At 35.6% G+C, this 27,224-nt stretch overlaps 1 protein-coding gene across 2 annotated transcripts in view; it reads left to right on the top strand.

Moving 5' to 3' along the window:
- EMCN (endomucin) overlaps positions 1 to 27,224 on the top strand; it is a 124,758-nt gene that overhangs the window by 77,095 nt on the left and 20,439 nt on the right. For both annotated transcript variants that reach the window (XM_030819168.1, XM_030819169.1), the window contains 5 exons: positions 19,649 to 19,741; positions 19,976 to 20,035; positions 21,690 to 21,785; positions 25,947 to 25,971; positions 27,087 to 27,148. In XM_030819168.1, coding sequence (XP_030675028.1) covers positions 19,649 to 19,741; positions 19,976 to 20,035; positions 21,690 to 21,785; positions 25,947 to 25,971; positions 27,087 to 27,148 — 336 coding nt within the window. The remainder of the gene's footprint in view (positions 1 to 19,648; positions 19,742 to 19,975; positions 20,036 to 21,689; positions 21,786 to 25,946; positions 25,972 to 27,086; positions 27,149 to 27,224) is intronic.

Raw genomic sequence — 27,224 nt, 5'->3', positions numbered from 1 at the left:
TGAGGCAGGAGAATCTCTTGAATCTGGGAGGTGGAGATTTCAGTGAGCCAAGATCGCACCACTGCACTCTAGCCTGGGTGACAGAGTGAGACTTTGTCTCAAAAAAATCATAAAAATGAAATAAAATAAAATAAAATAATGAACTGAAGGAAACTTGGAGATTCAAGAGAATACAAATAGACGGTTTAATACAATCAGGAAAACAATTCATTATATAATTAGGAAATTCAATGAAAAGAGCTATAAAAAGAACCAAACAGAAATCTTGAAGTTGAAGAATTCAATCAATGAAATAAAAAATATATTAGAGAACTTGAAGAGCAGACTAGATCAATCAGAAGACAAAATCTGTGAAGTTAAAGATAGGTCTTCTGAAATTACTCCATCAGAGAAAAAAGAATAAAAAACAGTGAAGACAGCCTACAAGACTTACGGAACACCATTAAGCAAGCAAATTCTGCAAAAGAAAAAGAGACAAAGAAAGAGACAGAAAGGTTATTTAATAAAATAATTGCTGAAAATTTCCCACATCTTAAAAGAGATATAGACATTTCGATTCGTAAAGCTCAAAGGCCCTCCAAAATATACAACCCAAAGAGATCCTAAGGCATGTTATAACCAGACTCTTAAAAGTGAAAGACAAAGAGAAATTTAAAAGCAACAAGAGAAAAGCATCAAATCACATGTAAAGGAATTGCCATTAGGTTATCAGTGGATTTCTCAATAGAAACCTTACAGATCAAGAGAGACTGAATAATATATTTAAAGAGCTGAAAGAACAAAAGCATTGCTAGCCAAGTATACTATGTTCAACAAAGCTCTCCTTCAAAATGGAGAAATAAAATTGTTCCTAGACAAGAAAAGCTGAAGGAATTCATCACCACCAGACCTGCCTTACAAGAAATGCTTAAAGGAGTTCTTCAAATGGGAATCTTAAAAAATGACAATTACTATTATAAATACATAAGACATATCTATAAAGTATAAACTCACTGATAGAGGTAAATACATAGTAAAATCAGGAACACTCTAATACTATGATAGTGGTGTGTAAATCATGTGTATCTCTAGCATGAGGATTAAATGTCAAAATGGTCAAAAATAACTAAACCTATAACAAGTTGTTAATAAATATACAATATTAAAAGATGAAAATTGTGACATCAAAAACAAATTGTGAGAGGAAAGGTAAATGTATAGAGTTTTCATATGCAACAGGATTTAAGTTATTATCTGCTTAAAATAGTTGATTATAAGATGTTTTATGGAAGATTCATAGTAACCACAACATAAGAAACTACAGCAGGTATATAAATGATAAAGAGAAAAGAATCAAGGATTAACACTACAGAAAATTACCAAATTACAAAGGTAGACAATGAGAGAGAAAGAAATGAAGCTACCAATAATCAGAAAACAAATAACAAAATGACAGCAATGAGTCCTTACCTATCAATAATGACCTTGGATACCAATAAATTAATTTCTTTAGTTAAAAGACATAGAATGGTTGAATGAATAAAAACAAGATCCAACTATATGCTGCCTACAAGACACCCAGTTAAGCTTTAAGGACACACAGGCTGAAAGTAAAGAAATGGAAGAAGATATTCCATGCAAATAATAAAGAGAGCAGGAGTAGTTCCTATACTTACACCTGATGAAATATAATTTGAGTCAAAAATTGTCATAAGAGACAAAGAATGTCATTATTTAATGATAAAGGGGTCAATGTATCAACAGGACATTACAATTGTAAATATATATACAACCAACATTGGAGCACCTAAATACATAAAGCAAATATTAATGGACATGAAGGGAGAAATAAAGAGCAATATTATAATATTGAGGGACTTTAATACCCCACTTTTTTTTTTTTTTTTTTGAGACAGAGTCTCGCTCTGTCGCCCAGGCTGGAGTGCAGTGGCGCAATCGTGGCTCACTGCAAGCTCTGCCTCACAGGTTCACACCATTCTCCTGCCTCAGCCTCCCAAGTAGCTGGGACTACAAGTGCCTGCCACCATGCTCAGCTACTTTTTTTTTGTATTTTTAGTTGAGACGGGGTTTCACCATGTTAGCCAGGATGGTCTCGATCTCCTGACCTCATGATCCACCTGTCTTGGCCTCCCAAAGTGCTGGTATTACCCCACTTTTAACAATGGATAGATCATCCAGCAATCTCACTGCTAGATGTCAACCCAAAGGAAAAGAAGTTGTCATATTAAAAATACACTTGTGCATGTATGTTTATAGCAACATGATTTACAACTGCAAAAATGTGGAACCAACCTAAGTACCCATTGATTAATGAGTGTATAAATAAAGTGTGATATATATATCACATATATATATCACATATATATATCACATATATATATATATATATATATATATATATATATACACACACACACACACACCATGGAATACTTCTCAGCCATTAAAAGGAGTGAAATAATGTCTTTTGCAGATATTTGGATGGAGTTGGAGGCCATTATTTTAAGTGAAGTAACTCAGGAAGAGAAAACCAAACATTGTATATTCTCACAAGTGGGAGCTAAGTTATGAGTATGCAAAGGCAAACAGAATTATATAATAAACTTTAGAGGCTCAGAAGAGGGAAGGAGGGAGTTAGGCTAGGAATACAAACTGCACATTAGGTACAATATACACTACTCAGGTGACATATGCACTAAAACCTCAGAATTCACCACTATATAATTCATCCATGTAACCAAAAAACCACTTGTACCCCAAAAGCTATTAAAATAAAAAAGAACATAAAATTAATAAAAAATAATTTAAAAACAGTAGATAGATCAACCAGACGGAAAATTAATAAATACTAGACTCAAATTGCGCTTTTCACCCATTAGACCTAACAGACATATACAGAGCTTTACTTTTTAACAGCAGCATAATATATCACATTTTTCTTTAGTTCACATGGAACATTCCCTAGTATAGGCCATATGATAAGCCAGAAAACAAGACTTAATAAATTTTAAATTGAAATAATATCTGTTATCATTTCAGACAGTAATGCTATGAAACTAAAATCAATAATAAGAGGAATCTTGGAAAATCCACAATTATATGATAATTAAGTAACGTGCTCCTGAACAACCAATGAGTCAAAGAAGAAATAAAAAGAGAAATTAAAAAATATCTTGAGACAAACAATAATCAAAGCACAACATACCAAAACCTATGAAATGTAGCAAAAGCAGTTCAAAAAGAAAAGTTTATAGCAATACATGCTGACATTAAAAACAAAAAGAATCTCAAATAAGTAATCTAACATTACACTTCAAGGAACTAACAAAAGAAGAATAAATTAAACCCCAAATTAGCAGAAGGAAGAAAATAATAAAAATAAAAACAGAAATAAATAGAGAACAGAAATCATAGGAAGAATCAATAAAATTAAGAGTTGGTGCTTTGAAAAAATAAAAAAAAAATGGATAAACCTTTAGTTGGTCTAAGTAAAAAAAAAAGGGAAGACTAATAAATAAAATCATAAATTATAGTGAAAAAAATGAAACACCTCAGAAATTAAAAGGATCATAAGAGACTACTACGAAAAAATATACGCCAATGACTGTATAATCTAAACAGATAAATTGCTTAAAAAACAGATAAAACAAAACAAAACAAAAAAACAAAAACGAACACCTACCAGGATCAATTCAAGAAGAAATAGAAAGCTTGAACAACAGAACAGTAACAAGTAAAGATATCGAAGAAGTAACAAAAAACTTCCCAACAAAGAAAAGCCCGGAAACAGATAGTTTTATAAAAGCTGAATTCTACCAAACTTTCAGAGAATTAATACTGATACTTCTTAAACTCTTTTCTAAAAAATAGAGGTAGAATGAATAGTTCCAACCACATTTTATAAGGACCACATCACCTTGATACCTAAGTCAGACAAAGATATTACAAGAAAAGAAAAATGCAGACCAATCTGTCTGACGAATGCAGATGCAAAAATCCTTAGTAAAATATTGAGGATTAAACTAAACCCAACAACATAACAAACTAAATCCAACAGCATACCAAAAGAATTATATATTGTGACCAAGTGGGATTTATTTCTGATATGCAAGGCTAGTTGAACATACACAAATCAATCAAAGTAATACATGACATTAACAGAATGAAAGATAAAAACCACACAATGATCTTGACACAGAAAAAGCATTTTTCAAAGTCCAACATCAATTCTTGATTAAAAAAAAAACTCTCAACAGTTCAGGCATAAAAGGAATGTTTCTCAATATAATAAAAAACATTTATGAAAAACCCACAGCTACAATTATAATCAATGGGGAAAAGTTAAAGCTTTTCTACTCAGATCCAGTACTAGATAAGGGTGCCCACTCTTGTCACTTCTGTTCAACATAGTACCAGAAGTACTAAAGAGCAATCATACAAGAAAAAGAAATAAAAGACATCAAAATCAAAAAGAAAAAAAAATCTCCACTTGCAGATGAAGTAATCTTATGCGTAATGATTCTACAGAAAAAACTGTTAGAACTAATAAATGAATTCAGTAAAGTTGCAAAAGGAAAAATTAACATAGAAAAGTCAGTAGCATTTCATACACAAATAACAATCTAACTGAAAAAAACAATTTCATTTATGGTACCATAAAAAATTACTGATGCTTTCTGACTTACCATGGGGTTACATTCTGATAAACCCATCACACGTTGAAAATGTATGTCAAAAATGCATTCAATACCCTGATAAACTCATATTAAAGTTGAAAAATTGTTGAGTCAAACCATCACAAGTCCAGATGCTCCTCAGCTTTCAATGTGGTTATGTCTTAAACCCCATTGTAAAGTTAAAACTTGTAAGTTGAGGACCGTCTGTCGTTAGGAATAAATTTAACCGAGAAAGTGAAACATTTGTATACAGAAAAAGAGAAAACATTGATAAAAGAATTTGAAGGAGACAGAAATAAATGGAAAGATATCCTGTACTTATGAATCAGAAGAATTTGTATTGTTCAAGTGTCAAAAAGCAATATATAGATTCAACACAATCCTTGTTAAAATCCCAAGGTCATTATTCACAGAAATAAAAAACATTCCAAAAATATGTATGAAAACATGGATGACTCCAAATAGCCAAAACAATTCTGAAAAAAAAAAGTTGGAGGCATCACACTTCCTGAGTTAAAATTATATTACATATCTGTAATAAAACAATATGGTGCTGGTATAAAAACAGACACACAGACCAGTGAAACAGAATAAAGATCTCGGAAATAAATCCAAATGTGTACTGTCAACGAATTCTTTACAAAGACACCAACAGCACACAATGGGTATATGATAGTCTTTTCACTAAATGATGCTGCAAAAACTGGATTTCTACATGCAAAAGAATGAAATTGGACCCTTTCTTAAACGACGCACAAAAAATCAACTGAAAATGGATGAAAGACTGAAAGGTAAGACCAGAAACTATAAAACTCCTAGAAGACAACATAGGGGAAAATTTGCTGGGCATTGGCCTCAGAAATGATTTTTTTTTTTTTTTTTTGGATATCAGACCAAAAGCTCAGGCCACAAAATCAAAAATAAATAAATGGGACTACATCAAACTAAAAAGCTTCTGCACAGCAAAGGAAATAATCAGCAAAATAAAACAGTACACTACAAATTGGGGAAAAATATTTGCAAACCATATACCTGATAAGGGGTTAAGATGCAAATGTAGAAAAACAAATAACATGATTGAAAAATGGGCAAAATACCCTGAATAGACATTTTGTGAAAGAAGACATGAAAATTGCCAACATGTGCATGAAAATGTGGTCAACATCATTAATCATCAGAGAAATATAAATCAAAACCACTATGTGATACTACCTCACAACCATTAGGGTGGATATTATCAAAAAGTCAAAAGATAACAAATTTTGGCAAGGGTACGAAGACAAGGGAATTCTTTTTTTCCCCCAACTTTCATTTTAAGTTCCAGAGTATATGTGCAGGATGTGTAGATATGCAGGTTTGTTACATAGATAAACGTGTGCCATGATGGTTTGCTGCATAGATCATCCCATCACCTAGATATTAGGCCCAGCATCCATTCACTACTCCTAATGCTTTCTCTTCCCCCACACACCTCTCCCACCACTGATAGGCCCCAGTGTGTGTTGTCCCCCACCCCATGTGTCCATGTGTTCTTATGGCTCAGCTCCGACTTATAAGTGAGAACACACAGTGTTTGGTTTTCTGTTTCTGCATTCATTTGCTGAGGATAATGGCTTCCAGCTCCATCCATGTCTGGGCAAAGGACATGATCTCATTACTTTTTATGGCTACACAGTATTCCATGGTGTATATATACCAGATTTTCTTTATCCAGTCTGTCACTGATGGACGTTTGGGTTGATTCCATATCTTTGCTATTGTGAACAGTGCTGCAATGAACATATGCATGCATGTAACTTTATGATAGAATGATTTATATTCCTTTGGGTATATATCCAATAATGGGATTGCTGGGCCAAATGGTATTTCTGCCTCTAGGTCTTTGAGGAATTGCTACACTGTCTTCTACAATGGTTGAACTAATTTACACTCCTACCAAGAATATAAAAGCATTCCTTTTTCTCTGCAATCTCACCAGCATTTGTTGTTTCTTAACTTTTTAACAATCATGATTCTGACTGGCATGAGATAGTATCTCATTGTAGTTTTGATTTGCATTTCCCTAATGATCAATGATGAGCTTTTTTTCATGTTTGTTGACTGCATGAATGTCTTCTTTTGAGAAGCATCTGTTCATGTCATTTGCCCACTTCTTAAAATGTTTTTTTTTTCTTGTTTATTTGTTTAAGTTCCTTGTAGGGTCTGGATATTACACTTTTGTCATATGGATAGATTGCAAAAATTTTTTCCTCTTCTGTACATTGTCTGTTCACTCTGATGATAATTCCTTTTGCCGTGCAGAAGTTCTTTAGTTTAATTAGACCCTATTTGTCAATTTTTGCATTTGTTGCAATTGCTTTTGGCATGAAATCGTTGCCTGTGCCTATGTCCTGAATGGTATTGCCTAGATTTTCTTCTAAGGTTTTTGTAGTTTTGAGTTTTACATTTATGTCTTTAATCCGTCTCGAGTTAATTTTTGTATAAGGTATAAGGAATGGGTCCAGTTTCAACTATCTGCATATGTCTAGCCAGCTCTCCCAGCATCATTTACTAAATAGAAAATCCTTTCCCCATTGCTTGTTTTTGTCAGGGTTGTTGAAGATCAGGTGGTTTTAGGTGTGTGGTCTTATTTCTGAGTTCTCTATTCTGTTCCATTGGTCTATGTGCATGTTTTTGTACCAGTACCATGCTGTTTTGGTTACTGTAGCCTTGTAATATAGTTTGAAGTCAGGTAGGGTGATGCCTCCAGCTTTGTTCTTTTTTGCTGAGGATTGCCTTGGATATTCAGCCTCTTTTTAGTTCCATATGAATTTTAAAATAGTTTTTTTCCTAATTCTATGAAGAATGTCAATAGTAGTTTAATGGGAATAGCACTGAATCTATAAATTACTTTGGGCAGTATGGCCATTTTCACAATATTGATTCTTCCTATCCATGAGCATGGAATGTTTTTCCATTTGTTTGTGTCTTCTCTGATTTCCTTGAGCAGTGGTTTGTTGTTCTCCTCAAAAAGGTCCTTTGCTTCCCTTGTTAGTTTTATTCCTAGGTATTTTATTCTCTTTGTAGCAATTATGAATGTGAGTTTATTCATGATTTGGCTCTCTGCTTGCGTGCTGTTGGTGTATAGGAATGCTAGTGATTTTTGCACATTGATTTTATATCCCCAGGCTTTGCTGAAGTTGCTTATCAGCTTAAGAAGCTTTTGCACTGAGACAATGGAGTTTTCTAGGTACAGGATCACGTCATCTGCAAACAAAGATAATATGACTTCCTCTCTTTCTATTTGAACATCTTTATTTCTTTCTCTTGCCTGATTGCCCTGGCCAGAACTTCCAATACTATGTTGAATAGGAGTGGTAAAAGAGGGGATCCTTGTCTTGTGCTGGTTTTCAAGGGGAATGCTTCCAGGTTTTGCCCATTCAGTATGATATTGGCTGTGGGTCTGTCATATATGGCTCTTATTATTTAGAGGTATGTTCCTTCGATACCCAATTTATTTAGAGTTTTTAACATAAAGGGATTTTGAATTTTATTGAAGGCCTTTTCTGCATCTATTGAGACAATCATGTGGTTTTTGGCTTTAGTTCTGTTTACATGATGAATTACATTTATTGATTTGCTTTTGTTGAACCAACCTTGCATCCTGGTGATGAAGCCAACTTGATCATGGTGGATAAGCTTTTTGATGTGCTGCTGGATTCGGTTTGCCAGTATTTTATTGAGGATTTTTGCACTGATGTTCATCAGAGATATTGGCCTGAGGTTTTATATTTTTGTTGTATCTCTGCCAGGTTTTGGTATCAGGATGATGCTAGCCTCATAAAATGAGTTAGGGAGGAGTTCCTCCTTTTCAATTATTTAAAATAGTTTCAGTAGAAATGGTGCTAGCTCTTCTTTGTACCTCTAGTAGAATTCAACTGTAAATCCATCCAGTCCCAGGCTTCCTTTTTTTTTCTTTTTTTGCTTGGTAGGCTATTTATTACTGCCTCAACTTCAGAACTCATTTTTGGTCTATTCAGGGATTCAGTTTTTTCCTGGTTCAGTCTTTGGAGGGTGTATGAGTCCAGGAATTTATACATTTCTTCTAGCTTATGTGCACAGAGGTGTTTATAGAAGTCTCTGATGGTTGTTTGTATTTCTGTGGGGTCAGTGGTGATATCCCCCTTATCATTTATCATTTCTGATTTTGTCTATTTGATTCTTCTTTCCTTGCTTCTTTATTAGTCTAGATAGTAGTCTATTTTATTAATTTTTTCAAAAAGCCAGCTCCTGGATTCATTGATTTATTGAAGGTTTTTTCGTGTCTCTATCTCCTTCAGTTCCACTGTGATCTTGGTTATTTCTTGTCTTCTGCCAGCTTTGGGATTTGTTTCTTTTTGGTTCTCTAGTTCTTTTAGTTGTGATGTTAGGTTGTTGATTCAAGATCTTTCCAGCTTTTATCAGCCAGGGGAACTCTTGTACACTGTTGATGGAAACACATACTGGTGCAGCCATTATAGAAAATAGTATGGAGATTTTGGCTGGGTGCAGTGGCTCACGCCTGTAATCCCAGCACTTTGGGAGGCTGGGGCAGGAGGATCACCTGAGGTCAGGAGTTTGAGACCAGCCTGGCCAACATGGTGAAACCCCGTTACTACTAAAAATACAAAAATTAGCTAGGCATGGTGGCACTTGACTGTAATCCCAGCTACTGAAGAGGCTGAGGCAGGAGAATCATTTGAACCTGGAAGGTAGAGGTTGCAGTGGGCCGAGATGGCACCACTGCACTCCAGCCTGGATGACAGAGTGAGACTCTGTCAAAAAAAAAAAAAAAAAAAAAGGAAAAAAAATAAAATAGTATGGAGATTTTGAAAGAAATTAAAAATAGAACTACCAAGTGATCCATCAATCCCTTTTTCTGGGCATATACCCAGAGGATATGAAATTACCACCACATAAGGATATGTGGACTCCCATTTTCATGACAGCCAAGATGTAGAAACAATCTAAGTGTCTGTTAATGGAAGAATGGATAAAGAATAATATTCCATATTCAGTGAAATATTATTTAGTCCTAAAAAATAATGAGACTTGCCATTTGTGAAAACATGGATGAACATGGAGGACATTATGCTAAGTGAAATAAGCTAGACACAGAAATAATATTGCATGATCTCACTTACATGTGAAATCCAAAAGAAAAATTCAAATATACAGAGATAGAGAACAAAGCAGTGGTTACCAGGGACAGAGAGGAAATGGGGAGATGTAGATTAGAGGATACAAAGTAGCAGCTATGTGGGATAAAGTCTAGGAGTCTATTGTACAACATAAGGATATTGTTAACACAATTGTACTTTATTTGGGATTCATGCTAAATGAGTAGATTTCAATGCTCTTGCCACAAAAACAACTAAAATGTATAATTATGTAAGATGACTGATATATTCATTTCCTTCACTATAGTAACTTTTACTATCTAAATATATCTCATAATATCATGTTGTATACCTTAAATATATACAATAAAATTTATTTTAAAAAATTTATTCAATTTTTAAAATGAGAGATCAAAGAAAGATAATTATAGTTATGTGGAAATGATCAATTGATCAATCAAGGTCTAAAGACATCTCCACTCATTTCATTCAATAGCACAACGGTAGTATGTGATAGAAAGCTGTGTTTAATGATGCTTAACATGAGAAAATTATGCTCAATATTTAAAGTATTGGGGAAAATCAAACTGCAACTCCCCACTGTAACATATCTGATAAGGCCCCAAATTTGGTATGAACCTATGCTAACTATACAGAATGGTATATTAAATCAACCCCCATTAACCAAGGCTTTTAATAAATATTCATCCTGTTCCCATTATGTGTACACTAGCTAAAGGAGAATGATACATGGAGCCTGCCATTAGCAGTTACTAAGGACACAAGTCAATATTATACATAACTATAATAATTCTAGTAGTCACGTAAGTATAAAGTAATATGTCATGGGTGAACTTCAGATAATCTTATGTAAGATCAGAGGATAGAGTAATTTTTGTTTTTCATTTTTTTTCCTTTGGCTGTGGTTGAGGTATCCATTGAGTGAAACAAAAAAAAAAAGCCGGTTTTAAAAGATGGGAAAGGGTTCATGAAAGAATTGACCCCTTGGCAGCCAGATTATTCTACCTACTAATTTTTCTAGCTCTAAGTTCAGACCTAAAGAGGAGATTAAAAGACTCTCTGAAAAGTGCTGAAGGGCTGTTTATTCCCTAAAGATAAATGCAAACACTGCATAGCCATTACAACAACTTTAGGCAATGATGGAATTCATTTTTCTTTACCCTTATCATTTTCACACAGATAGGCAGAGCTAATAACTTGTCCTTGAAAATGAACCTTTTGATTTCATTGATAAGAGACCTCAGCCCTGAGCAAAATGGACCATTGTGCATTACGGAATTGAGAAAGGAATAAGCCATTAACCCTTAATTTTCTGGGGAAAACAACTGTATTAGGGTTCTCCAGATAAACAGAACCAATAGGTTGTGCATAGACAGTGAGAGTGAGAGACAGAGAGAGAGAGAGAGAAATAGATAGAGGGATGGGGGGGAGAGAGAGAGAGCAAGTGAGAATGAGAGAGAGAGAGCAGAAAGAGAGAGAAAGAGAGAGAGATGTATTGTAAGAATTGGCTCATGTGATAATAGAGGCTGAGAGGTCTAAAGACTCAGGCCAGCTGGTGGAGTAATTCCAGCCTGAGTCCAAAGGCCTGAGAACCAGGGTTGCTGATGGGGTAAGTTCCAGTCTAAAAGTTGGCAGCCTCAAGCTCCAAGAAGAGCCAATGTCTCAGTTTGCATCCTAAGTCAGGGAAAGACCAATGTCTCAGTTCAAGAGAGTCAGGCAGAAGAAGTTCCCTCTTTGTTCTACCCAGGGTTTCAACTGGTTGGACAAGAGGCAACCAGTCAGGGAGAGCAATCTGCTTTGCTCAGCATACTGATTCAAACGTTAGCCTTATCAAAAAGCACGCTAACAGACACACTCACAACAATCCTTGACCAAACATCTGGGCACCCTGTGGCCCATTCAATATGACACATAAAATTAATCATCACAATATTCCTACAGCAACTAGCATAACTTGAAAGATCTCATCATACATATCTTTTTTGCTTTCCTTAACTGTGTTTCAGAGTCTCAGTTGCATTGTGGTCATTATGTTTGATAGAAAAACAAAGCCAGAACAGGTATTAGAAAGCCCACCAAATCTGACCAAAGGCCTTTGGAAAAGAGGATGCTCCATCCTGTCTGAGCATATTCACTGTGCTTGACACTCTTATTTTTGGGCATTGGCTGCTGACCTCTAGGAACTTATATAAAGTGAAATATGAATCATTCTATAGGGGGTAGTTTATCTAAGTTTTCTAACTTTGAATGACAGAATCCTGCTATTGTCGTTTAGTTAGGATCCACTCAAGCTAGAAATATACCTCTAGCAGAGTAATATCTAGATTTTTTTTGACATAGGATTTTAGGATGTTTAGAAAATTAATTGAGAATAAAAGAATTCAATTATGGAATAAGAAATATATCAATGTATATGTGGTAGTGTCTGGTACAAACTTCTCCTTAGGAAATTGTACAGATTCCGGGTATGGCTAAGTGGCTTCTTATCTAGTTCAGAGATCTGCTGAATCTCAAAGTAGTGCTCTGCACTGTTCTTGCACCACCCCAGTCTGCACTGAAAAGTCATAAAAACTCACAGTCTTCACTGGTGAGCTGCCCAGCAATCACTTTAGGAAGCAACACATTTCCTGGTATTGCTAAACGGGTATGGTTCTCCAGTGAACTCTATGACATGCTTTATTTACTATATTAGGAATAATTCTCCCTGTCTCCTTGTGTCTATCTGCATGGTCTGGTTTGACCTGTTGAAGGAAAGTGTTTAGCTTGTTTTGATAAGAAAAAATGCCTTTTTGATTGAGGCCTAAATTGAAAATAGATTATATTTTATGTAACAAAAATAAGAGTCATGTCCTTATAACTCATTCCTACTGAAATGCAGCAGCTTAGGCAGCATAATTTTGGGGTTGATACCACAGAGTCTAGAGCTTGCATTCAAATCCTGGCTCTGCCACCTACTTGCTGTGGGACCCTGGGCAAATGAATCTCTCTAGGCATCAGTTTCTACTTTGTATTATGCAAATATTAATAATACAATAATTAAGTGTGTTAATATTTGTAAGACACTTAGAACAATGTCTGTCACCTAGTCTCTTTTAAGGGTTTGAAAATAAAATCCTTTTTAATGTTTTCATGTCTATATTCATGATGCAGGAGGAGGTGAGAATATCTCAAAACTTTCAGAATGCTAAGAATAGATTTTATTGATTCCATTGGTAATGATGCCATAAGTAACTAAGATAAACAATTTAAAATCTATCGATTACATGGCATATTAGAAAGAAAACAGAAAAGGTTTTGAGTCATATTTGGCTTATGGTTTAGCCTTGCACTTACTGTTAAATATATTACCTTATCTCTCTGAGCCACAGTATCTCTCATCTTTAAAACACAGGATTAAAAATGTTTGCTTTAGAAAAAAATAAATTACCACATATGGAATTAATTAGCACAGTGCCTCATTCACTCTCATCATATATAATTTTGTAAAAACTACTATTTAAATCAAAAAGAAAAATTTTATCCTTTTTCTACAACAAATATTTCTACAGAATTAAAGTAAATTAATCTTCATTCAGTTATTCCGTTATTTCTGGGTTAGAAGATGTTATTACCTCAGGTTACTAACATTGACAGCCCAAAGCAAAGCAAAGGAAATTTAAGGTAAGACTTTTTTTGCATTGCTATAAGAGTACAACCAGGTCAGAAAGGTAAGGTCAGATGAGAGCGGGAATTAACTTTCATCATCTGAAGGCAGAAAATTCCTCCTGTGATATTTTACCTATGAAGTAGACAAGAGGCGCCATTGTGTGTAAAAATACATACTAGCCACAGATTGAAAAGAATCTAAAATCCTAAAGTTAGGGGAGACTCCAGGCTTATATCAACATGTTCCCTTTCCAAAACACAGAATTGCATCAACTATAGTCATAGCACTTATTGTCTATACCGCTCATGTATCACTTATATAATAGATTATTTTCCTCTCCAATAATAACAGCCCAGAGTAGACCTCATGTTCTCCTTTCCCTGAGTGTCAGGGTGCTCAGAGTCCATTCTTGTGGCCAACACCAACGATTACGTTTATGTCCGATATTAACTCTTATAAGGGGCCTGTTTATTTCTTCCATTTGCATTTGTTCTGATTTCTTATTTCAATTTCATTCATCTTATGGTCTGTGTAATTGCTTAAGCTCCTCAAGTTCTTTTTATTAAGAGTTGTAAGTAAAATTTAATAAACAATAACATAGTCTCTCCTATTTTTATCCTTGGGCTTTGCCATGCTGTTTTACTTGTTCTTATTGCATGTTTCACATCTATCAATTTTGGGATACGCTTCTCACCTCCCCTACTAAAATGTGAGCTCCTTAAATGCAACAGCTACCTCCCATACTCTTGTATTTTCTTCAACATTTAGGGGTGGACCTAGAGTAAGTCTCTATTTTTGTTGTTGTTGTCCAACGAATGAGAAAAAATAATAATATCATGATTTTAAATATGTGCCAATCCCAATATTAAGATTAAAAAGTTATCTCATAAATTCACTTCATCTTTCATGGCAGTCAATTCTGCTGCCAAGAAGTTTGTTTATACATTCAGTGATTACTGATGGGCCCTACTTCCAGACACTGTTATAACATTTGGGAAATATGAGTGAGCAAAATAAAGATCCTCACCCTAGAGGTTCTTATATTCTAGCGGGGAAAATAAACTATACCCAATAAAATAATAACTAAATAAATTGTATAGTAAGTTAAAAGGCATAAGTGCTCTGAGAAAGAGAAAATGTGCAGCAATAGAGGAGGAAGGGATCACAAGCACTGGAGAGGTGGGGAAGGGTTTGCAAGATTGAAAAAAGTGGCCAAGGTAAGTCTCCCTGAAAAGAGTTGAGTAAATACAAGAAGGAAGTGAGTCACCCAGTATGTGGAGGAAGAACATCCAGGCAGAGCTGGAACTTGAGGAGAGGCCTGGCATGTTTAAGGGACAGCATTAAGCAAGTGAGCAGAGTTGAGGCAGGGGATTTGCCAGGCAGATTACCTAGGGTTTTGTGCGCTATTGCGTGGACTTCGGCTTTTTCTCTAAGTGGAATGGTGAATCACTGAGGGCTTCGAGCAGCAGTGTTATGTTAGCTGACTCATGTTTTATAACTCAGAGAGCTGAAGAGACACTGTCAGCTGAAGAAAGGATACAGGAGAGAGAAGATGGTGGCTTTGACCAGGGTGATCACAGAGTAGATGGCACAAAATCTCCAAAATCTGGATTTATTTCGGAGGTGAAGCCAATAACTATTCCTGATGATTGCATGTGGAATAGAATAGAAAGAGATGAGCCAAAAATAGGTCTTTGGCCTGAGCAATTGGAAGGAATGTCTGCTCCAAGCTAGGATGGGAAGGCTTCAGATAGAGTGGAAATTAAAGTGTGGACATGTTGGGTTTAAAATGTCTATTACTTGCCAAGTAAGTATCTAGATTTACAAATCCAGAGCTTAGGAAAAGGTCTGGGATGGAAGTATAAGTTGAGGAATCAGTGACATTGGTGCATTTAAACACTGAAATTGAATGAAATCTCCAAATAAATGAGGGTCATTAGAGATGAGGACCAAGGACTAAACCCTAGGGGACACTCCAAGATTATAATTTAGAAAGAAAAAGAGGGGACAGATGTGGTGGCTCATGCCTATAATCCCAGCTCTTTGAGAGGCTGAGGTGGGAAGATCGCTTGAGGCCAGGAGTTTGAGACCAGCCTCAGAAACATAGCAAGGTCCATCTCTCCAAAAAAAGAAAAAAAAAAAAAAGAGAAAATTAGCTGGGTGTGGTGGTGCACACCTGTGGCCCTATCTTCTCAGGAGGCAGAAGCAGGAGGATCACTTGAGCCCAGTAAATGAAGGCTGCAGGGAACTGTGACTGCCCCACTGCAATTCAGCCTGGAAGACAGAGCAGGATCCTGTTCTCAATATAAAAAGAAAAATTAAAAAGATTTTAAAAAAAGAAATAAGAGGAGGAACCAACCAAGGAGACGAAAAAGAAAAAAAAATCAATAGAGTCTGCTTTATTCTATTGGTAGCCACATAAAGCAAATGTGATAAGTAGAAGAGAAAGATTTTTGTCAAAGGCTGAAAAGTTATTTTTTTAAATGGGACATGAATAATCTATCAAATTACAATTAGAGACCGGTTCCAAAGTGCTGGGATTACAGGTGTGAGCCACCATGCCCTGCCCAAGATTTCTTTTAACTAAAAAAAAAAATTTAGGAGGGAAACTCACAGAAGAAAGAAGGATAGCATCGTAGTAATTTCAGGGATTTTGTATACCCATAGATAGTCCCTTCAGAGCTTCACTCTGAGGATAACTCAAAATCACTACACACTCAAATTCTTAGGAGAGAACTTTGGTGATATAGTGACTCTGAGGTTGGATTAAAAAGGGGCATCTCATATGACCACATGAAGTGGGGAAGGGGTGATTTTCCATAGGAAGAGTTAGGCTTCCCAAAAAAAGGGAAAATAAAAGGTTTAAACAAACAGATATTTCCCTTATGAACCAGTGCCAAAGTCTTCCAAGTCCAGTTTAAAATTCCTGAGGCTTCATTTCTGCTCCCAGTAGGAAGTGGCCTTTTAAATACTTGCCAGGGAGACTGCTTTAATCTGAATGTTCCGAGAAGAAGAGTTCAAGATTCAGTTAAAAGTACAAGGATTTTATTAGGGGAAAATGCCTGTGAGGGGACAAGGAAAGTCTAGAAGAGCTACCAGATTGAAATGCACATCTGACATGGTGATAGGGAGAGAGAACAGGGATGCTGAGCAGAAGCATCTAGGCTGCCATGCATTCTAGGGGAGGTTCAGGAAGACCATCAGAGAATCCTCCAGTCCACATTCCTCCCAGGACATGCCAGCCTTAATATTCCTGGCAGGTCCACTCATTGGCTGGGAGCAGCCTTAGAGAGACATGGCACCAGCACAAACAGAGAGATGGGTTTCAGAGGACACGTGGGTAACTTTGGTCACTTATGCTTTCTATAGTTGGAGTTCTGTGCGGAGTGTTATTATGGCAATCACAGGTGCCTTGGGACATTGATAGGTCTTCTGTCTTTAAAACTCTCAATGATTTATTAAGTAATTGGTCTACAGTGAGGTCCAAATATGTACCATTGTCAGATGCTGATGGGGTAAGTTTGGACACACATTATTATAACAGACTTGACTCTGAGGGTCTCTGTCTCATCAGCTTGCTCCAAGTTCTGACCTGAAGTTTCCAGGCTGGACTTAAATCCTGAAACAACATAGCCACAAATTCCATAATCCTAACAATCACCAAAAGTCAGGGTCCAAGAACAAACCTATGTCATCTAAGAGTACCATACTCTACTCCAGTTTCTCCAGTTCCTCTATTTCTTGACTAGAGCAAAGAAGCATCTGAAAACACAGAAGTGGCTGAAGTTCATATATTTTCACTCTTAGGATTTTTGAGAAAATTAGACAAACTGACCTTGGTTGGGAGGTTCAACTCTCTAGGGGAATAATCATAATATAAAAATAGAACATTATTATTATATATAATATATACATATTAATATCACATTCTTTTCTAAGCAGTTTAAATTTATTTTTACTCATATAATTTTCACAATACTATGATGCAGAACTATTATAATCTCCATGTATATATGTGGAAACTCAGGCACATAGAGGTTAAGCAACTTGCCCAAGATTCCACAGGGTAAGTGCTAGAGTCATATTTGTACCCAGGTATCCTGTCTTCAGAAACATGCTCTTAGCCACTCTGCTATAGCTCTCCTATACTTCCTCTGGCAATGCCATTACATATGACATGTAATAAATAAAGCTAATCCATGACATGCTCAGCTCTGAGCATGTCATGGATTCCACATCTTAGTCACAGAAAGAATAACATTAGGCTCACATTTTATGGATTCAGCCAAGTACCATAATTTCAGCAATATAATCATGCTAAAAAACAGAGCTTCTCAAACTGTAGGTTAATTCCCAGTATTGGATCATGACCAGTAATTGTGTGTGTGTGTGTGTGTTTGTGTGTGTGTGTGTGTGTGTGTGTGTGCTGGATTCAGAAATAATTTCTTAACTGAAGGTTGCAGTTCAAAGAAAAACAAAACAAATTTTTAAAGTCTTTGTTCAAGCAGCCACCAAATCTTTCCACCATGAAGTTTTAATATTTTGGCCTATCCATGGGTCATTAGAATAACCATTGGCACTGGGCAATCAACATGTTTTAAGCAGGGAAGCTGGGAGTTTGTTCTGACCCAGACAGATTACACTCAGTCCTGAGGCTGCCATTTAGCCTGTCTACAAGAAGGTAATAAGGTAGGACAATTAACCCTTGGGAAATCCTAAAAGGATTAACATCATTGGCTATTTAATCAGCCTCCTTCTTCTCCACCAAGACAACTGAAAGAGCATTCATCCTCACTAAACTACTTGACACTGGAAAAGGCAGCTGAAAGTACCAAGGTTTCAGCAAGTTCCCACTCTTTCATTTAATATTCCTTTTTCTGCCTGCTTAGTGCACTAGCCTGACATTTTTCTTTGTTCTTATGGGCATATATCTAGCTTCCACCCACAGATCTCTTGCATGGCAAGAACGGTACAGACTCTGAACAGTATTCTTCACCCACAGATGTCAAAAATGCATGAGCATGCAGTGCGTGCTGGGATGTGGGTGGTGAAGAAGGAATGAGCCAAGGAAGTCATAGAAATATCAATTTCTTTGGTGCAATTATACATGGCCTCAATACGCCCAAGGAACCATAATCATAAAAAGTGCCTCTTAGTGTCAGCTACATTTGACTGCACACCCCCTGTGGCCAGAGCTCCATGTTGGGTGTGTGGACAAGTATGGCCCTCACACTCTAGGAACTTGCAATTCAGTGAAGAGACAAGGCAAACAGGCATGATTTAAATAGAGCACTTCATACTGCACGAGAAAGAGAATAAATTTTCAAAAAATGTTCTAAGTACAAATTGTACTTTATTCCAAATTCACAAGAATAAATGTTTTCAACTTATACAATACTTAATTATTTATATTTCCTTTAAACTTATTGACAGCTGTGGATTTTGAGTAGTAGATTTTTACTTATAATTTTTGCTTCAGTCCTTCTGATTGAAGATGGCAAATGTTAATGAAACAAGCAAATAACGATAACAATAAATTTTTAATTTATATTTTCCTTGGAAGAAAAAGCATGAATGCTAGTGAAAAAAACAGTCAAGCAGCAGTTACTCTAGAAAAGGCACATAATAAAACAAGCTGCTAAACTTTAGGGATGAAAATGAAGGAGTCTTCTTTGATTTTTCCTCAATTCTTCTAACCAAAGCTTCAACTGCAATTTTTTTCTCTTAATCACTGATAAATACTATAAAATCGGAAGTCCTGTGCAGTTATGATCATTTTAACTATGTGTGATAGAAAAAAATCACTATCACCCAAAGTTATAATATCTGAAATTTGAAAAATGCTTTTGCATAGATTTACATCCCACAAGAATCTTATGCAGTAGGTTATACAGGCTGTAACTTACTACGTTGAAAAACTTACTGAAGTTTTCTTGGAGAGTTTCTGAAGATGTAAAACTGATACTCAGGCTTTGTGATTCTAAATTTAATTATTTTTCCAGGAGGAATGGATGAACTTACGGTTTAGTGTTATGATTGCATTTATCCTACTATTTGACAATAAATAATTTTCACAGATCTTCAGAAAAGCAAACTGAATCTGCAAAGAAATCCCGTATGAAGACTTAATACCACAGCCTGATTCTGCATTTGTAATTTTCATACAGGTAACATTCTACAACCAGATGCATCACCTTCTAAAACTGGTACATTATCCTCAACACCAGTTACAATTCCAGAAAACACCTCACAGTCTCAAGGTATGATATCTGTGTGCCTGAGTGGAAATCTGCTCTACCTGACCCTTTCTTCACCAAGGAAACTCTAACAATCTTGACTCACAAAACAGAGCTCCTTCAGAATGAGACTGTATCTTTTGCACTTGCAGCATCATACCTACAAATTATGGCTGTTTCCTTAAATGAGGGTGGAGGGAGGACTGCAAGGATTGGCACACATTAACCAAAAGTGACTTGTTTTTTTCTTTCTTAAAGTAATAGGCACTGAGGGTGGAAAAAATGCAAGCACTTCAGCAACCAGCCGGTCTTATTCCAGTGAGTAACAGCAATATCTTCTTCACTCATGGCAGTAGATATGCAGAATGTTTGAATGTGACCAGTAAAGGAGAGGAATAAGATTACGGGCAGCCTTTTCTCAACTTTACTGATCCTGCAGTCCCATTACAATCCTATCTAACTGCTGCCTGCTCTGAAAATTTCCCACAAGTGAGTCTTAATGACAAAAAGAAAAAAAAAAGAAAGAAAGAAAAAAAGAAAGAAAAAGAAAAGACAAGAGAAAAAAAAGCACAGTTTGGCATTTTCTTAGCTTAGTGTTTAGCAATTACCATCAAGGGCCAAGGATGACTCGATGGGACTAGTTTCAGATAAGCCAAAATGCACAGGTAGACGTCCCCATAAAAGTGAATTATTTCCAAATTATCAGGTTGTATACCTTGAACATATTTCATTTTTGTCAAGTAAATAATTAAAATAATAAATTATATCAAAAAATGAATTATTTGCCTTCATAGAACACTAAAAATGGCCTTTAAGAAATGTCCCATTTTAACTAAAACCTATATATGTCATATAACATTTATGTGTGTGCTAAGACTGAATACAGAATATTAAATAATTTCCTTAGTAATTAAGAACAAAAAGACTATATTCAAAACTGTTATTATAAAAGGCTCTATTAAGTTTAGTTAAACACATTCCATTAAATAAGTCATCGTAGAAATTACTGACCTGCTGATTCACTGCATCTTCATTTTGGGAGGCAATAATGATTTCACCTAAGGTCTATTATGAAATCAGCAGACCTTACTTAAAACAAATATTTAACTCTGACAATGGGAGTGTAAACCATCCTACAGATGAATTGGAGAATAAGTCTCACCCCTGATAAATATATAAGGAGTACATATGCAAGCAAATATGCCAAACTAATAGTCATCTTAATTTCCTTTAGTTGTGTGTTTATGACAGCTCTCTCGCTTTTATCACTGTACTTTTAACCTTGGAAATAACCATCAGAAAAGAAGGAAGGAAGGAAGGCAGGCAGGCAGGCAGGCAATACTCTTCCTCTTAATACAAATATGAAAAACTCACCCTAAGTTACTGCAGCAACATCCCTCCCCCAAACAGACACACATACACATATCTCTCTTGAATCATGTTCATTTTCAAGAATCATCTTCACTGTGATATCTACTTACATTATTTTATGCCTTTTCTAGTTTTAAGATATTATTATAGAAAGAAATTTGTGAGTGTTTTAGAAAGCCAGCATTAGGACTAAAGCAATCCCAGTTGGGTTATATATATTTTGGTAACTTCATTATAAAGTACTATAAAATGTAATGAGTGAATGTGGATTTAATTATAATCTAGAGTACATCTTCTGCTTCTCTAGTCTCCCATCTCCCCACTTCTTCAGTCTCCAGGAAGATGGGGGCACTCTCTCTCAAGGTTGGAATTTTGTTTCAGAAAGCTTACAAGACTGACATCAAGTGGTTATGTCAAAGATGACAACTAGAGCAAACCCCACGAATCAGAGGAATCTTTGCCTAAAATGTAATGTTTTTAATAGAATGATATTTAAAGAAGAAAGGAAGTACTCATGCTTTCATGCTTTTGCTCACTTACCAAACTATCGCTGTGAAATTCAGTAGCCACTCTAATTGACAATGTCTCCAATTCTTTTTAGATATTATTTTGCCGGTGGTTATTGCTTTGATTGTAGTAACACTTTCAGTATTTGTTCTGGTGAGTTTGTACCGAATGTGCTGGAAGGCAGATCCGGGTAGGTAACAGTGTTTTGTTTTGTTTTCCTGAAAGAATAATGAATATATGCTCAGTTTAAACTTGATTTTAAATTCTTAAAGGGAGAGAAGAGTTGTAGAAGGAAATGCAATGTCGTATTTCCTGATCACAGAAACAAAGGACGAAGGGCACAGACACCCACTGAATGCCAGTGAATTGCAGAATGGGAATTAAATACTGTTAGTAGATATTATCGAATATGGGAAAATTCTTTTTAATAAAAGAGCCCAAATTTTGTGGGTGGTCAGGGGAATATGGTAGTAAAGAGGGCATAAAAATGACATACCTTGTCTATGGTAAAGATTAACTCCATTTCTATGTAACAGAAAATAAAGAGAGGGATTGCTAAGAATTCAGCTCAGGGGCCCATAATGTCAAAAAATGTTCTGTGACTAATTTCCCTCCTGGGAGACACACCCAACGAAAGTATCTTCCATGACCATGTTATATTTTTTATCCTTTTTAAAATAAACTTTCTATTTTAGAGTAGACTTAGAGTTACAGGAAAGTTGCAAAGACAGTACAGGGAGTCACCACACATAGTTTCCCTCATTCCCTTATTAAGATCTGATGGTATGTTTGTCACAATTAGTGAACTAATACTGATAAATTATTGTTAACTAAATTCTGATTTCTTTTAGTCTTTACTCAGTCTTTTTCCTGTTCCAGGAAATTTGCCTCTTCTTTACTCAACCTTCACCTAAATACCCCTTCAACTCCCATGGCTCAGCCATCATGTTACCTTAATTCCAAACTATCTTTCCACTTCACAGCCCAGCCCTGGTCGTATAATGCAGTAGCATGTATCCATGCCCTCATCCATACTATTCCTTCTGGAATATCCAGCCCACCTCTTACCTTTCATAACACACCTAATCTCCAACTTACCCATTAGGACTCAACTCAAACGCTAATTTACTGTATCTTTTTATAACACACCACTTCTTCAAGCGGAATGAATTCTGCCTTTAATTGTAATACTGCAGATTTGGATTATATCATTTATCATACCATAGTACAGTTACGTATTTCTCCATGTGCCTACCTCTCTTGAAAGTCAGGCAACCCTTCCAAGTCACAAATCACATATTGTTCACATTGCATGGTACAGAATATATAGCAGGCCCTTACTATATGCTTATTGAGTTACATTTTTAAATGTACAGTAAATAGAATTCTCCTTCCCCACTTTAATTCTAAATATGTCACCAAAAAATCTACCTAAGTCTCATAAACTGTTAAATGGTAAAAAGCAATTATTTTTATAAGGAATATAAGCTGCATTATGCTTTATTTACCTCATGGACAATATGCCCCTCAGGACACTAATGAATGCTATCCCTAAAGCCACCTGCTGACCATGCATTGCATGGACAGTTGTAGTATGATCGCGGCAGTACCAAGAGAAGCTAGCAGACCAAAACAAGAGAGTTCATTTTAGCTCTTGGTGAAAAGTAAAAACAAATCAATGCCTTTTCCTTTGGGAATCAGTGAATAAACTTCTTAATGTCTGAAACATGTCTCCTTGTTCAGTTTTCAGAGGGGAAACAGCATTTTTATAAGTCTGTTTAATTTCTCTAAGTTTCTGAACTACCTAACAATCCTATCTTTTACTGGAAATCGGCTATCCAAATTGAAGCCTGTGAGTGTTAAGTATACAGGATAGGTAAAAATTAACGTGCTAAATTTATTTGTAAAAATATGCTATACTAAAAATTACATGGGAAGATTTAAGAATACATTATTTGAAAAGTTAACATTTTCTATTAAAGAGGCTTCTACGGATGTGTAAAATTCGTACCACTATGGATAGCTGTTCTGAAGACATGAGTATTTTAACGTCAAGTTTGGCAATTGTACAATTAGCCAAATCTTTTTGGTTATTGTTAACTTTGTTTTTGAGACACAATTTACAGCACTGTTATCATTAATTTAGCACCATTAAATATCTGCAGTTAATCACTCTTCAAGTATGTGGGAGAGACTTTATCTAGTTTGGGAAATTAGTAAACCCATTCTGCTCTGCAGAAGACAACATGAATCAGAGATTTCAATAAGAAATGAAGCTTATCTGGACAAGGTTGACAGTGGACTGAGCTTTAACCGAATAAGAATGGTATATATGCAGAAAATAGTCTGACGGCTTGCGTCTATCTGCTAATGAGACTATCGCTATAGTTTCCTACGGAAGAAACATTTAAACAGGCATGTAAAAATCTCAATACATTTTGCTGGAGAGAATGCGGAGAAAAGGGAAACCTTACACTGTGGGTAGAAATGTAAATTAGTACAACCACTATGGAGAACAGCTTGGAGGTTCCTCAAAAAAACTAAAAATACTGCTACTGTATGATCCAGCAATCCCACTGCTGGCTATATACGCTTAACACAGGAAATCAGTATATCAAAGAAATACCTGCATTCCCATATTTGTTTCAGCACAGTTCACAATAGCCAAGATTTGGAAGCAACCTAAGTGTCCATCAACAGATGAATAGATAATGAAAATGTGGTGCTCATACACAGTGATGTCCATTCGGTCATGAAAAAGAATGAGATTCTGTCATTTGCAACAACATGGATGGAACTATAAGTCATTACTTTAAGTGAAATAAGCCAGGCACAGAAAGACAAACTCCCCATGTTTTTATTTCTGGAAGCTAAAAAGTCGCAACAATTGAACTCATGGAGCTAGAGAGTAAAAGGATGGCTACCAGAAGCTGGGAAGGGTAGTGGAGGGGAAGTGGAGATGTTTAATGGGCACAAAAATATATGAAGTATGGACAAAACCTAGTAGTTGACAGCACAACAGGGCAACTATAGTTAATAATAAACAATGATACATTTTGAAATAACTCAATGAATATAGCTGGACTGTTTGTAACACAAAGGATACTTGAGGGGATGGATACACCACTGCCATGATGTGATTGTTATGCATTGCATGCCTGTATCAAAATCTCTCTTATACCCCATAAATATCTATACCTACTATGTACCCACAAAAATTATAAATTAAAAAAAATCAACTCATTTTAAAACAGGGCTATTAGCATCAAAGGTGATATTGTTTATGGCACATAGGAATCAAAAAATACTGTTAAAACCTTACTGATGGGGCAAAGATAGGTTAAGTCTAATTGGTGAGCAGCATATGGCGCCATGGGTTAAATCCTAGGGATTAAGAGCTATGATGGGATATCTTAACCAAGATGACAGAAATAGAAGCCGCCAAAATATTAGTGGAAGTTAAGGTCTTTATAAAACAAGGATAGTCAAAGCCAGGAGAATTGTATTCAAAGGGCATATTCAATGACAAGATTTAGATTAGATATGAAAGGGAATCTAAGAAACAGAAGCTGAGTAGCAATGGAATAAAACCAGAGCAAAGGAGCACAACAAGGGGAACCTTATTCAATCACATTAAACAGTTGGCCTGATTGGCCATAGATTAATACAAGATGTGATCACCAACATTCACTCCAGAGAGGCCATATCCTTGTGCAGAATGAATCATTCTGAGAGCTCACTCTAAACCCCAGGTGTTTTCTACCAGACAGTTGTGAAGCAGCCTGGCAAAGAGAACAAAAGATTAGTTGCAGCTAGTAGCCTCTGTGACATTTTGCAGGGCTCTTTTGAGAGGCTGAATCACTGGGTTTAAGATACAATTAGATATAGTATCTACATTGTAGCTCACCACAAACACAGTGATTTGTGTCCCAGAAAAGAACAATGTATAAAGGAAAGTCAAAACTTCAATTCTCTGGCATAAAACCTTCAATACTTTTAATAGAATTTTTTCAGAGATACTGAAATAAACAGACACTTTCTGTTGTCCATGGGATATGCAATAATGAACAGTAATTTCACATAGTGATATAAAACTGCAAGATCAAGATTAGTCCAGAACTAAGTTTAGTAGAGTTGACCTAATTAGGACTATCCCATGAGTGCCAGGATAAGTATTAACCATACCTGAGGAAATGGCTTGGCAAGGGGAAAATTAAAATATTTTAAAATGGCTTAGAAACATCTCTGCATAGAAAAGAGTGGGCGGCAGGTGAGGGGGTTAGAGGGGCTCGCTCAGATTTTTGGTAGCCAGCTTCTTTGCAACTCTAATAACAACTCCTTCTTCTCCTAGGCACACCAGAAAATGGAAATGATCAGTAAGTAAGCCCATATCATCTTTTGTTTAGACCCTACCATTTACATAGTGAAAATTATTGTTACTCTACTTACACTTTTTTGGATTGTTTTCTAAAGGGTAGAAAATCTACATATTGGCTTTGACTATTTGTCAGAGCTCTCTCATTTAACAGAGAAATTCCAAATGTAAGATCATGTTTAATCTTAGAATGGTAAAAGGAAATAAAAAGATGAAATGGAAAAGTAGAAGAATGAATATAATTATGAGGGAAAATATCATAGAAAAAATACCTAGAGTTTTTAAATAGTTTCCCAGTGAAATTTTTAATATGTTTATCACAGGGAAAATCGTGCTTCTACCTTGAGTCAGTTCTCAGTGCCTTTAAGGTAGATGGCTGTTTTACTTTGACTTGATTAAAATAAAGCAGATTTTAGCAATCCAGGCAACAGTAACAACCAAGGTGCTGCAAAGAGACATGATGAATTGTTTTTCATGTCAAAACAAACCCTGTTTTCCTTCTTGACAGGAATTTGTGGTCTACCTTTATATAAGTGTTTTTATGTTTCATAAGGTTGTAAACTTTAGAAATAATGCTACATTACTATTCATATGTCTTAGAGACTCCTGAGATGTCCAAAGAAAAAGAGTTTGAAACTCTTTTGGATAGATGAGAACTCTTGATTAAAATAGGTAGTTCAGATACTGTACTACAGTATCTCAGGACTTCATGAAAAGGAATATCTCCAGAATTCAGCATAAGCCCAAAAGGCTTGTAAACATTTCTATGTCTTCCTCTCCATAATTCAGAATTGGAGACATATGCAATATGGACCTTGTGCCAAGTGTTTCACACAACTCAAACTAATTTTTAATTTATCTGACAATCACCTCTATAAGAGAGTAGCAGGGGTTTATTGGCTTGATTCCAGAAAAAGTAAAAATTGCTAAAAAGTATTTGTGTATTTGTATGTGAAAAGACAAAGTTCTTGCCATGGAAAGATATATATATATATATATATATATATATATATATATGCATATGTATCTTCGTCATTCTGTTTGTGTCACAATACTTTCACAAACATACAATGCTGATTACTGTGGTGTTAATTTAATGTTTTTTGTTTCAAATAGACCTCAGTCTGATAAAGAGAGCGTGAAGCTTCTTACCGTTAAGACAATTTCTCATGAGTCTGGTAAGTTTCCAGACAAGTTGATTAGATGAAAATTAGTTATTTTAGAATCTAACTATAACCTTGGATTTTGTTCATG

Source organism: Nomascus leucogenys, chromosome 9, assembly GCF_006542625.1.
Source record: "Nomascus leucogenys isolate Asia chromosome 9, Asia_NLE_v1, whole genome shotgun sequence".
Taxonomy (NCBI): Eukaryota; Metazoa; Chordata; class Mammalia; order Primates; family Hylobatidae; genus Nomascus; species Nomascus leucogenys.
The sequence above is the reverse complement of the archived record's forward strand: the minus strand, read 5'-3'. Positions and strand labels throughout refer to the sequence as shown.